General features: G+C 37.3%; 1 protein-coding gene across 12 annotated transcripts in view; it reads left to right on the forward strand.

Annotated features, from left to right (window-relative positions):
- The window catches only part of CADPS2 (calcium dependent secretion activator 2), a 312,131-nt gene that overhangs the window by 130,058 nt on the left and 169,661 nt on the right, over positions 1–12,412 (forward strand). For all 12 annotated transcript variants that reach the window (XM_035559395.1, XM_035559401.1, XM_035559404.1 and 9 more), the window contains exon 6: positions 2,806–2,927. In XM_035559395.1, the coding sequence (XP_035415288.1) occupies positions 2,806–2,927 (122 nt within the window). The remainder of the gene's footprint in view (positions 1–2,805; positions 2,928–12,412) is intronic.

Genomic DNA, 12,412 nt, shown 5'->3' on the forward strand with positions numbered 1-12,412 from the left:
TCAGTAGCAATAACAAAGAGTAGTTCTAAAGCACCTGAAAAGTACCTGAAAAAGCTTTTCAATAATATATATATATTTTTTTGTCTTCAAGAAAGTTTGCTTGGTGAGGGATGTAAAATGAAGAAAAACTCTCTCTGGGCTTCTAGAGAGAAATATTATGTACTAAAAACTATGTGGTATTTGGAAGGAAAACACCAAAAGATTGAAACAGTCATGAAATGAAATGTGACAGTAAATGTGATTTCCAGTAAACTTGTTACTTGGAGCAGTTTTGGTCTGTTTGCAACCCTGCACACCAGAAATGTTAGATAGACTGTTAAGTTTGCAGAACTTAAGTTTTTTGGTTGTTCCTTCCATTACTGATAGAGAAAACACAGAGGTTCTTCAGGGTTAATGATCTGCCTTTCATCTTGGGCAAGCAAAGAATTAAAGTGTTACTCTACAGGTAGCAGTTTTAAGTAGGGGAAATTTTCATTTTAAGCATGTTGTTAACCACATAAGTCAAGTTTCTTGTCTATGAAATATGTATATGTGTCTTATTCTTAGGAAGCCAAATCTCACAGACAATAAGGGCAAAAGGAAGCAGCTGAACTGATATTCATTTAGACTGAAACATGGGAGAGCTGTTCTTTTTTATGCAAATCAGAATGGGCAAATAACAAAACCTGATTGCATTTCCTTGGAGACAGAATACTTTATTTCTGAAAAAATGTTAGGTGATATATATACAACTTCATACTTCTTGAGTAAGTATGGTAACCACCAAAAGCCCCACTGAGAGCGGCTGCACAGGAATGAACAAGAAATCTATAATGTTATAACATTAGTACAAACAAAAAAACACCTAATTGGGCAGGTGAAGTGTGGTGGGGGTTAATGCTGCCACTGTATTTCATTGTTAAGACACACCAGCAAATTATTATTTATCATGTTCTGGTGTGAATGGACCTTGTGCTCTAAGACAAGAGATGCTAAAAGTGACAGTGACTATTTTTGCAAGTTGGATATTTCATCAATTAGCCTATTTGCAGAAATTTGTAAAATAAATAAAATATCAAAGCAGTAGCAGAAGACTTAATTGCTTATGTTCTTCAGCTGTTGAACTGTTTAAGAAATAGACAAGTAATATTTAGAAAGCTGTTCATCAGCTATTGAGCTAGTTAATCAGCTAGTGACAGTTTCCTTCCCAATGAAATGCAGGTTTTTTTCCATTCCTAGAATCCAGAAGTGCTAGCAAAGACAAATGTGCTGTGCAATTAAATTGGAAACTCAAGGAAAAGTATTAACATAAAAAATTAATAAACATGAAGTCTGCATTCAACAAGGACGTGTGTTTGACATGTGGAAAGACCATATAGGCAGTGTTAGCCAGAAGGATCTCTTCTCAGTCTTCAAGTGACCATTGATCACTTTTATAGCTGTTTGAATTCCTGGACCACAAGCGATGGAGAAGAACAAAGATAATTACAACATTGTCCCTGAATTGCTGTATTATTTATAAAGCATAATAGGCAGTGTTGATAATTTATGGGTAATGTAAAAATGTTCTAAATGGTCAATGACTGTCACCTCACTGGAATTTTGCAAGACATCTAACAATTGCTGAGATTTTAGGAGTTTTAAAGTACAAGGGATTTTAAAACTAAGGGTGAATCTGCCCTGACACAGTTCAATAAAAGTGAACTGGCAAATATGCAAGTAGTTTGATAGCCAGGCATTTTAGTGGTTGCTTGCTGACCTAAGAAATCAATTGCTTCTGATGAGACCAGAAGTAGTCATTACTTCTGTCACCTTTAAAACAATCAAACAAATACTGTGTTTTTGTTGTTGCTGTTCAGATGAGGACAGCTTCTTTGCTGATTAAATGGATAATTTTTTTCACAGTTTTTTAGGCACAAATGGGGCTGAAAAGGAAAGCAGCTTTTCTGAAGCAGGCAGGGAAACGGGACTTTCTTTTCAAATCTTCTCTGAATTAGAAACATCTGAAGTGTAAAAATTCCAATAGATTCACACTGTGACAAACTGAAAGGTGTATAAGAGACACAGAGCAGTTGAAGTTAGACTGCATTTGGCTCTTCTGGACTATAACCGAGTAGTTCAGAGGAGCTGAAAAACTGTGGGATTTGCCAAGCCCAGAATGTCCCTGGTGGGGAAATTTCTCAGGGCACAGCTGGTAGAGGTGGCTTTTTTTCCCATCTCTTCCCCCCACATCTCCATATGCACACTGACTGCACCTGCCTGCAAGAAGTGAGCTGGGAGAAGGAAAAGGGGTAGGTAGTGGTGGAAAAATACTGCAGCTGATAGTGGTGCTCTCTATCATGACAGAGATGAGTTTCAAGGGTTGCAGCCTCCTTGGTCACAGCATCGTGATTAAACTTCCAAGACTTGATCGGTTTGCTTGTCTCATTTAACAATCTCAGTAACCTTCTATAAATACTTACTTGGATGACTGCTTTAAAGAGACACCTCCTCATGCATTAACATTTAGAATTATATTTAGACATTGCTCTCAAATTCAACTACTAGCATTGAAATTATGGTTGGAGTGAGTTTCTGTCCAAGTAAAAACAGAGCAAAAATTTCCGTTCCTAGTTTATGTTGCTGAAAGTAGAAAAAGAAGACAAAATTAAAACTTTTATGTCTCCAAAGATTTGAGACAGTGGAGTGTTTTTTGTTTTGTTTTTGTTTGTTTGTTTTGTTTTGTTTTGTTTTGTGTTTTCTGTGTGGCATTTAATACCACAATAGCTGTGCTATGTAATGCTTTCTGAAGTCTGAAGGATGAACTATTTGCTTTCTTCTCCTCAGATCGTTATAATGGAAGTACAAGGTTTAAAGTCAGTCGCCCCCAATCGGATTGTCTACTGCACCATGGAAGTGGAGGGGGGTGAGAAACTTCAGACAGACCAGGCAGAAGCTTCCAGGCCACAGTAAGCTGCTCTGCTGTCGCTGTGTACAACCCTTTCCTTCCATATTGTGGGAGAACCTACCTGAATAGCTTTACAATTTTTACAGTTTAAGTTAGCACTACATTACATGAGGTTTTTTTCTGAGTTGTTACCTTAAATTCTTTCTAAAAAATTAAATTATAGATAATATTTATGGTGAAGTAAGTATGAAGTGTGAGCACAGTCCAAAAAAATACCACTGGATGTATGTGTGAGGAAGGGAGTTGGATGGAGGCTGCAGCATTGTATCCTCTGAAAACACAAACCTCTTGAAAGATGTTAGCCTGAGGTGATTTTATGTATTCTAGGTTAATGTGCAGGTGGCCTTGTGGAGTGTAACTTGTACAATTGGTGGAAAATCAATACTCAGTAATCAGTCTTGACAAAACTTACTCACCTGCTGAGCCTATTTCATTTTAAATTATAGGATCCACTTTTTCCAATTAATTTTTGAGGGAGGCAGTCAGCAAACTGACTTGGAGGGGAAAACATCATGCCATCTGTAGTTGAACCAGTCAGTGTGGCATAGAGGAAGAAAATTAGGTGTGTTTTTTTGTTGATTTGTTTGACCTATGCACTGACTTCAGACACTTTTCTCTCTGTTAAAATGTCATCTGGAATCTTTCGTAGATAACTTTCCAGACGGTGTGTTGGGGTTTTACTGGCACCATAGTGTGCCTTGTGAAAAACAATTTAGAAATTGCAGTTGTTACAGTATCTGAGAAAACACCTTAAACTGAATTGGGATGATAGCTTCTATTCCAGTCAGACCACAAATATGGATTTCTGATAGGCAAAATTATAAGCACAGCGTTTATGTACCTCTTCTGGGTCTGGGGAGAGGAGAAGTAGAAGGAGATATTATTTGGTAGACTTTCTCCTAGCTGTAGAGTTGCAGCAAATTTCCCAGACAAGTAAGCCAGCAGCCTGCTATAGTAACATTCAGATGAGCTTTTCAGAATTCCAAGGAGGTGGAACAAGATGTAAAATATAGTTGGCACACTCCCTGGCTTGTGGTCCTTCTCCAGCTCAGTCATATCATTTGCATGGGGTACGTGAGGAACTTCTAAAAGCAATGGCAGTGTAAAAGACGTATGGATATATGTGTTGAAGCAAGGTCATGAGTGGGTATGCAGCATCCCCTGCTCATCTGTTGACTTGTTGGGGCATTCTCTGGTGGCTCGGGGTCCCATGTGAGCTGCATGGATTTGTCATAGAGGGCGCATCTCCAAGCTCGGCTTCTCTTCAAACTCAGAGTTGCTCTTGTGCTCTTCCCTGCAATGAGCACATATAACATTTGCCTACTGTCACAGTCAAGATTACCTTTTCATCTGAAAGTGCCTGTCTTTTTTTCCTCACCCTTGAACTTGTCAACTTTTGTTTTAAAGGCTTCATTAACCTCTGGTGTCATTGGTGTGGGTCTTCAGACTTCCCTAAATCAGCTAGAATACAAAGATCCTTGAGTTTTAGGCAAAGTCATTCTATTTCCAGAAAACAGTTTTGTAGGTGTTAAGGATTTTGTTTTTCTCAAGCTATTTCCAGATACAGTGGACAAAATATGTCAGGGATGGTTCATGATCAGTTCATGGTTGACTTATTACGTATTAGGGCTGCAGGTAAAGGTGAAGGTTGTAAAGCCAATCAGAAGGTATATTTTGTGTATAAGATACGTCCCCTAAAAGTTAACAACTAAGTCAAAGTAGAAACTTTATCAAAAGGAAGTTCTGGAATAGATGGAGTCAATATGAGATCAACTGGAGTGTTTGTAGGAAAGGTGGTATGGTTGGGACCTGCTATGAGCTTGTAAACTGGTTTAGAGGATTTCAGGCTCAATATGTAAGAGTTGAATATGTATGAGTATTTGAATACAGAAGAATACAGAATTTATTTGCATTTGAATACAGGAAACAGGTTATAGGCTATTCCATAAGTGTTGTTGGATGAATAAGTTTCATATGGACTTTTATGGAAAAAAAAATGCATCTTCAGGAAGTGGAGGATTGTGAGATGCCCTGAACTGTTCACTGGAAGAACAGGAATGGGAGCTACTGGTGCTGTTGACCTGTTAGCCTGCAAAATAGTTTGACTTGAAAGGCCACAGCTGATAGAACTCTTAGAATAGCATAAGAACCAGATAGAGTTTGAGTCATACTGTTTTCCATTGCTGGCAAGCATAATTTTGAGACTCTGGCATACGGTATGCTTATGAGCATACAGGGAGATGCAGTTTTTGATCATATATTGAGATGTAGTTTGAGGCAACACAAGAGGATATTAAATTAGGCAAGCATGAAATTAGCAAATTATGGGCAAACAGTAAAGAAGATGGAGGAAGCTGCCTATGGAATTGGAGGTCCTTTATTCCACAGTTTCATTTTTCTGTTAGAGCCAAACAAGGTTTACTTGACAGCAGCCATATTGCTCTTTTTGTTGGTAGCAAAGGAAACTAAGAGTCTTGGCAGAGATTAATCAGGAAATTGCACAGGTGAGAGAGAGCCTACAAAATATTGTTATAGGTAGGGAGGGGTCCCAAGTTTCAGAAGGTGTCTTTTTTCTCTAACTCAAGCTGTTTCCAGTCCTCCTAAGATCTTTCTTCCCTTTATGTCCAACACATCCCTCATCTCAAACAGTTGTCTACCTCCTCTTTCCCCCCTGCTTCTTCCAGCACTCATCACAGTTCTCCAGTAGGGATGTGCCAGGAGGGTGGGAAGGGATGGATGAAGGGTTGGATGTTCTTCTGCAAATAGGAGGGATGGGAAGAGGTGGAAACTGAAGCAATTTTCTGCTCCTGTTAATGTTAGTAATGTCATTGCTTCTGCCTTCTTTTCCCCTTAGTCCTTTGCCAGCAATGGGGAAGGTTGCCTAAGTAGAGTCCAGTGACCAGCCGGGCTAGAAGAGCCAATCTGTCTTGTTTCTGATACAGAAAAATGAAGCTGTCTGCTGCCCTAGGGTACTGCCTATCTTGCCTGCTGCTGGAGCTGGCTCCTTACTGGGATAATTCTCAGTACCATCATTCTGATATAAAGGAAAATAATCAGCGAGGCTGGAGGAGAAAACACAAAATTCATTGTAAAAAGAAACAGAATTGAGAAGAGCTGTAGTTCATCTTGGCTCTTCAGATCACGAGCAGTAACATATTTGCACTGACAGATCCCAGATAAAGGAGAACATAACTTCAGATTTTATGTAGTATGTGCAGCTAGAAAAGGGTAGCAAAGCTCTTGTACTAAGAGTAGAATGAAACGGTGATGGAAAATTAATTTTTCACCAGCCTGGGGAGACTGCTGGCAAGAGCTACGAGTCATGTGCTTGTCACAGGCATTTTCTGTAGTTGCTTTATAGTTTTGAACTGGTAGATAAATTTGTGAAGAGAAGCAGTGTAAAGAAGTATTTATTTCTTTTTTTTTTCTTTTCTTTTTTTTCTCTTTTTTTTTTTTATTTGTAAAACATCAGTGTACAAACAGCAATGCTACTAGTCAGAAGTTTTGACAGTGAAAAGGAGAAAACTGGGTGCTCAGACAAGTGCTTCAAAATGGGGTGCAAACCAATGTGACCTCAGAGTGGAGATTAATAGAAGCATGATTCAAGTAGGGACTGAATTGAAGATTGATCTGCTATTCCAAAATGCTGAATATTTCAGTCAATGATTTTTTAGAGTATGTATTTAAGTATTCTTCTAAATCCTTGAATGCTTCCATGAGAGTAATAAGGAAATTAAAAAAAAAAAGGTTTGCTCTTCAAGGCGAAAGACTTAGTTAGAGTCCCAGAGAAAAGAGCACAGTTTTGTCCTAACAGTTTATCAGTAAGAAATATTTTCTGGTTTCTTAATGCTTTTAACTCCTGCCTGCTTTCTGTCTCTTTGAAAAATAAATTGTGAGTTTGTATTGAAGTGCTTCATACAATTCTTTTCTACTTTAACAAGCTAAATGAAGCTGATTATATGTATGTTACTGAGTAGTTAATAGTCATTCTAAAATGCAAATGCTATAAAGCAATATATTTTGACTGAGCTTAAGTCTTGGACCATTTTACAAACCAATCAGTTACACAGCTTCACATGCAAACTGTATAAAAAATGTATTACTGCCCTGTGAAATACTTCTTCATTCCTCCCAACTGTTTCCTGCCTTTTAGCCCTGCTGAAAATCCTTCCAACATAGACTGTGACCTTTTCTGCCAGAGATCAGTAGCAGAGCCTTTAGAGGACCCCCTTCAGCTGTAGGATGCTTTGCATAACTTTGTTGCTGTGGCGCCACAGGGGACATCTTGCAAAATCCAGTGCTAATTTCATTTTTCAAATGTTACTGATGTGGCTTAGTTTTTAGTCGTGTGGAGTCTGGTGTCCACATGTTTTCTTATCATTGATTTTATTCGTTCTGAATATTAAATAATGTGGTGTCTTGAAAGTGTCGCCTTTTGGATGTGTATGGTCATGCCTAAAGATAAAAGTTGGGAACATGCTATGTTTTACCACTACAGGTGATATTCTGCTGTCAGATATTTATGAAATAGAAAAAGATAATATCTTACGTGATGAGAAAATTTTGATGCAACCAGCTTATTCTTCATGTAAACAAGACAAATGAGATGACCATATTTTGCTGCCAGTGACTGCATAATCTTGTAAAAATGTCTATTATATTGGAAGAGAAGAATGTGAAGAATACATGATTAAATATCTGACTGAAGGAGGCAGGGAACCACAGTCAAGATGGCACAAATAAAATAAATGCTGCTCGCTTTAGTTTTATGCAATATTCTACCACCATTAATTCCATAAAGTATTTGAAGTATGACAGTATTTGCAGACACATAATCAAAGATTATTTGGCAAAGATTGGATAGAAGTGTTTAAAAACAAAAAAAAAAAAAAGGGAAAAAATGGTCTTAACTTCTAAAATGTAGAACTTCCTGAAATGACATGGTTGCTCAAGAAAAAAAAAATATAGTGTTTGATAATATGGCTTAAGATGAAGTTTCTGAAGAGAAAAGAGTAGACATCATTTATAATCTGTGACAATCACGTTTGAAGCATCAGCTAGTTTTGTTTCTTTATCATAGCCCCTGCAACTTTCTAATGTTTATTTTTGATTAAGAGAAACAAAGACATGACCATGTTGGTAACTAACTTGTGGTTGCATGATATAGATATACAGTATTTAAGGAAAAGGGAAGGTACACATTTTTTCATCTGCTATTTGTCTGTGCCTAATGCAACTGCATAAATATGATTAAATTTCATCAGTAATACTTTAATTATACTGTTATTAGTACCGTTCAGCAATCATTCCGTATATTCCATATATTATTTATAGATGTAGTAATACATATTATTGCTTTTGCACTGGAAAAAAAGTATAATGAAACAGTTGTTTCTGTGAATGAAACAGCCTCATATTGTTTTGGGTCTGGAGTATAAAACTAGAGACTAAATATAGGAAGAAAGAAGGGAGAGAAACACAAGTATTGACTAATCATAGAGGCAGTAATCATAATGCTCTCTTGCTGGCAAGCCAACCAATTCTTCTAAGGGTGTGGTTGTTTTTTTTTCCAGTTATTTTTCTGGGTGATTTTTTTTTAAATGAGTATCTTTGCACATGGAATTTTTACAGAGGGATAATGAGATTGCAGTTTCATAGATCCTGATCTAACTGTGCTTACCTTGTTGTTCATATGCTTTCTGTTATAACTTCTGAGGATAAATTGTCTTTAGGATTTAGCTGCTTAAACAGTGTCTTTACTTGATGGATTTCAACTGTTGTTTTGACTATTACCTCTGGAAGTTGTTTTTTTTTTTTAATTACAGATGACTGCAGTGAAATCCAAAGCTCATTTTACAGAGGATAACAAAATGGAATTATTCAGTATAATTTGGCATCCAAACTTTTCCTCTTTAAAACATAAATGCATCTTACACGTCATTTGCAAAAATGAGTCTGTGTATGAGAGGCTCTGTGTGTTAATAGTAAAATTATTTCAAAGGCTAAAGCATGAGACATAATTTCTAATTATGTTGACGTGGACAATGTAGAAAACTTGGCTAAACTGAGCGTGATCTTTTAGTAAATATTATGGAATTTTAGGGAAGCCAAAAGGTTAAAGATCATGACAGGAAACAAGGTGTATGTGCTTTCATAAGCCATGTCTGAATGAGTTGCATACTGATTCTTATCATTTGCTCAAAGATTCGTCCTTGTATCTTTAAAGGATAAATTCTGTCATGGCTTTCATCTTGTCATATGTCAGTAAGTCTTTCTTCTTTGGATTGTCATGATTGGAGCAATTCACAAAATAGGATAGAAGAAATTACCTTTTAAAAAATTGGGTGCTATGATCAAATACCATATATGCCTGTCCAGTATCCAGCCGTGAAGAGGAAAAACAAAATTGCCAATAGGAAGTTGTCTGATGTTTTCTTGGTTCTGCAAAGGAAAAAATGAGAGAGAAAAATGCACATTTATCCCAGCCTGTGTTCTGGATTAATGATGGAAGAGTTTCACAAAAGGGATATGGATTCAGCTGAAAATTTACATGACAATTTTATCGTTATTCTTGATGTCTGATCAATTGCTTGCTCCTTTTAAGAAAGGAAATAATACCTAATCAGCTCAAGTATAAAGAGCAGTATGATATCCACAAGAAAAAGACATGGGGTTTCTAAAAAATTTCTGTACTATGTTCTATCATTGATTACTATTTTATATTGTCTAAGCAATTTTCCCCTCGCTTGTTACAGAGAAATAGGGATTTTCTACAGGCTTTTAGTCTTAAAAGATATTTTAAACTCGGCTGGATAATAACTTGAGCAACCTGATCTAATTGGCCTTGTGCTGAGCGAAGCTTGAACTAGATGACCTCCAGAGGTTCCTTCCAGCCTAAATGTTGCTGTGATTCTATGATAAACCCTCAAAATATTTTCTTGTAATCCTGTTTACCTGAGGGACTTGAGAAAATCACTGTTGTTAGAAGGGAATATTCACAGATCTGGCACAACAAGTGTGGTGTGGAATAAATTGGGAGGAAAGGAGGAAGGAGGTAATTAAAGTTGGTTGTAATCTCTACTCCATTTGGATAGCTAGCAATAAACATACTCCTCCTGCCACCAGGACATATCTTTTAATTTTCTTCTCAGTCTTTGATTGTTCTGGCTAAATCCTGGTTGTTGTTCTACTTCTGTGTGCTGAGCATTCTAATAAGAGACTGAAAGCAACTAGTATTTCTGCCCCGGTGTGACATTTGCACCTCTGAAGACTGTCTTTGATGCACTGCTTTGTGCTGCAGCGCTGACCCCAGATAGAAAGCCGGTGAGATGAGGGTATCACGAGTAGGTTCTCCTTGTGGAGTGAGGATATTAACCCTCCTCTTCTAGTCTCATTGCTGGAAAGTGTGTAATTACATGAGGTATCTCTTCCTTGATACAATAATAAACTTTTTGCCTTTTTTTTTTTTTATTCTTCAACCCAAACTCTGTCTCAGATTCCATTAAAACTACGGCTTTGACAGATTTTAGACAAAAACTGACGCTTTTTTTTTTTTGGGAGCGGGGTGGGGGGAGAAATACCAAAAATCTAACAAAACCAAGTGCTTGGTAGGATATCAATGTTTACTCAAGAATAACATCACGACTATGATAAGCTTTTCTGGGATGACTGTCTCCCTTTAAAATGTAAAAAATGCCTTGCAAGCCCAATATCATTTTCATGTTCTATTTTGTAGTGCATTTTGGGAACCTTGGGGTTTGAAGATGCATGTCCTGCTGTTACCACCTTCACAATAACAATTAAGGTTTGGAGAAAGACAGCTTACTCACTGCTTAATGAACATGATATATCTGTTTCTAGCCTTGTTCCCACCTGATACACAGCAAATGTGACTAATATTTTACAGCCAGGCATAAGCTTTCTCTAGCATTACACTAAAGCATCCATAGATGCTTTAAACTGGAAGGCATTTAGCTGTGAATACTGCGGTGTTGAGCCAAAGCCAATTAAGTCCTGCTTAGAAGAAAAATAAGGCTAAGCGTCATACTAACATAACTACGTGGTGTCAGGCTGAGTCAAAGCGAAGGCAAAGGCAACTTACATCTGCCTGAAAGAATCACATGGAGAGATGGAGGTCTGTCAAAAAAAGGTAGGGGAGGAACAAATTACCTCCAAATTTTACTGTGAATTCTAGTCGCCTCCTGGAATACTCTGGTAGAGTGGATTTGAAGTTTGACATTTGGTCATCTTTGCCTGCCTCATCTCTGGAAAACTGAATTACTGTAACTTTTTTTTTTTTTTTCCTGGGCAATCATTGGTGTGAAAAGAGTTCCTTTGTATTTTTGTAAACTTTGATACGATCAGAATTTCCCATTTTACATTCTCAAAATAGAACTTTTTCTATCTTGATTTGAAATGACTTTTCAAAATTTTGCTTGTATTCATTGCAAACAAACTACTATGGGTATGTTGGAAATAATTTCTAAACATTTGACCAAATGCAGTGTTCGAATCGGAACAGATTGTATGTTTTTGTTCAGTTTTGGTTTGTTGTTTTGGGTGAAGAGAAAGTTAAGGAAAATGACTTTAAAGAAAGAAGTTTAGCAGTTTGCTTTTTATCCCCATTCAGCTTAAGAATACTTTGTATGTCTCAAATCTTCATAACAGAGAACATTTTTTCACCCCAATTTGTGAAGACTCTTCTTTCCTGTCGCTGTGCTAGCATGTGCATGGATTCTCAGAGGTAATGGTGTCAAGAGCTCTAATACTTTGAGAATGCAAAGTAGTCCACTGAGCAGACGTAGAAAGAAAATTTATAGATCTTGAAATTTCTAAGTAACTACTTAGCATGTAAGGTGTGAGTCTACAGGTTAATGTGCCTACTTGAAAGCAGTGCCAGCAGATTGAGAGTAGGAGGACAGCAGAAACAGAGGCAGAACAATGTGGACAGCAGATAAGAACAGAAGGAAGCAGAAAGAGAAGTAAAAGGGGCTTCAGAATAAAAGATAGGTGGTGTTACACCAGATGGAATACTGAAATTTTCTGATTTGATTCCTGGATCTTCCCTGATAGATTGTGCAGGCTCAGATAGGTCAGTCTAGTTTGTGATTTGTTTTCCCACATCGCTATACTGAGATGACAATATCTATCTGCTTCATCAGTGTACTGTCAGTGTATCAACATTTGTGCAACATTTTGAAGGTTTAAAGCGTCACACAAATACTAAAGAACATTAAAAAAATAAGGGTTTGCAACTTCTGATAGCGTTGTGATGGATCCATAATTTGCTGTTTCCAGACAAAAGTAAAGTAAATATCCGTATAGAAACTTTGAGAACAAATGGGCATGCCTTGCTTTTGTGTCCATCACCAGCCCCTAGCTGGTTTAGAAACTCAGTGGGAGACAGGAACTATTGCCTCTTTTGAATTCATCTCACCAATATGCAGCAGTCGTTCCCAGCACCCAGCAGTGTGTCAGTCTTGTTGC

Source organism: Cygnus atratus, chromosome 1, assembly GCF_013377495.2.
Source record: "Cygnus atratus isolate AKBS03 ecotype Queensland, Australia chromosome 1, CAtr_DNAZoo_HiC_assembly, whole genome shotgun sequence".
Lineage (NCBI taxonomy): Eukaryota > Metazoa > Chordata > Aves > Anseriformes > Anatidae > Cygnus > Cygnus atratus.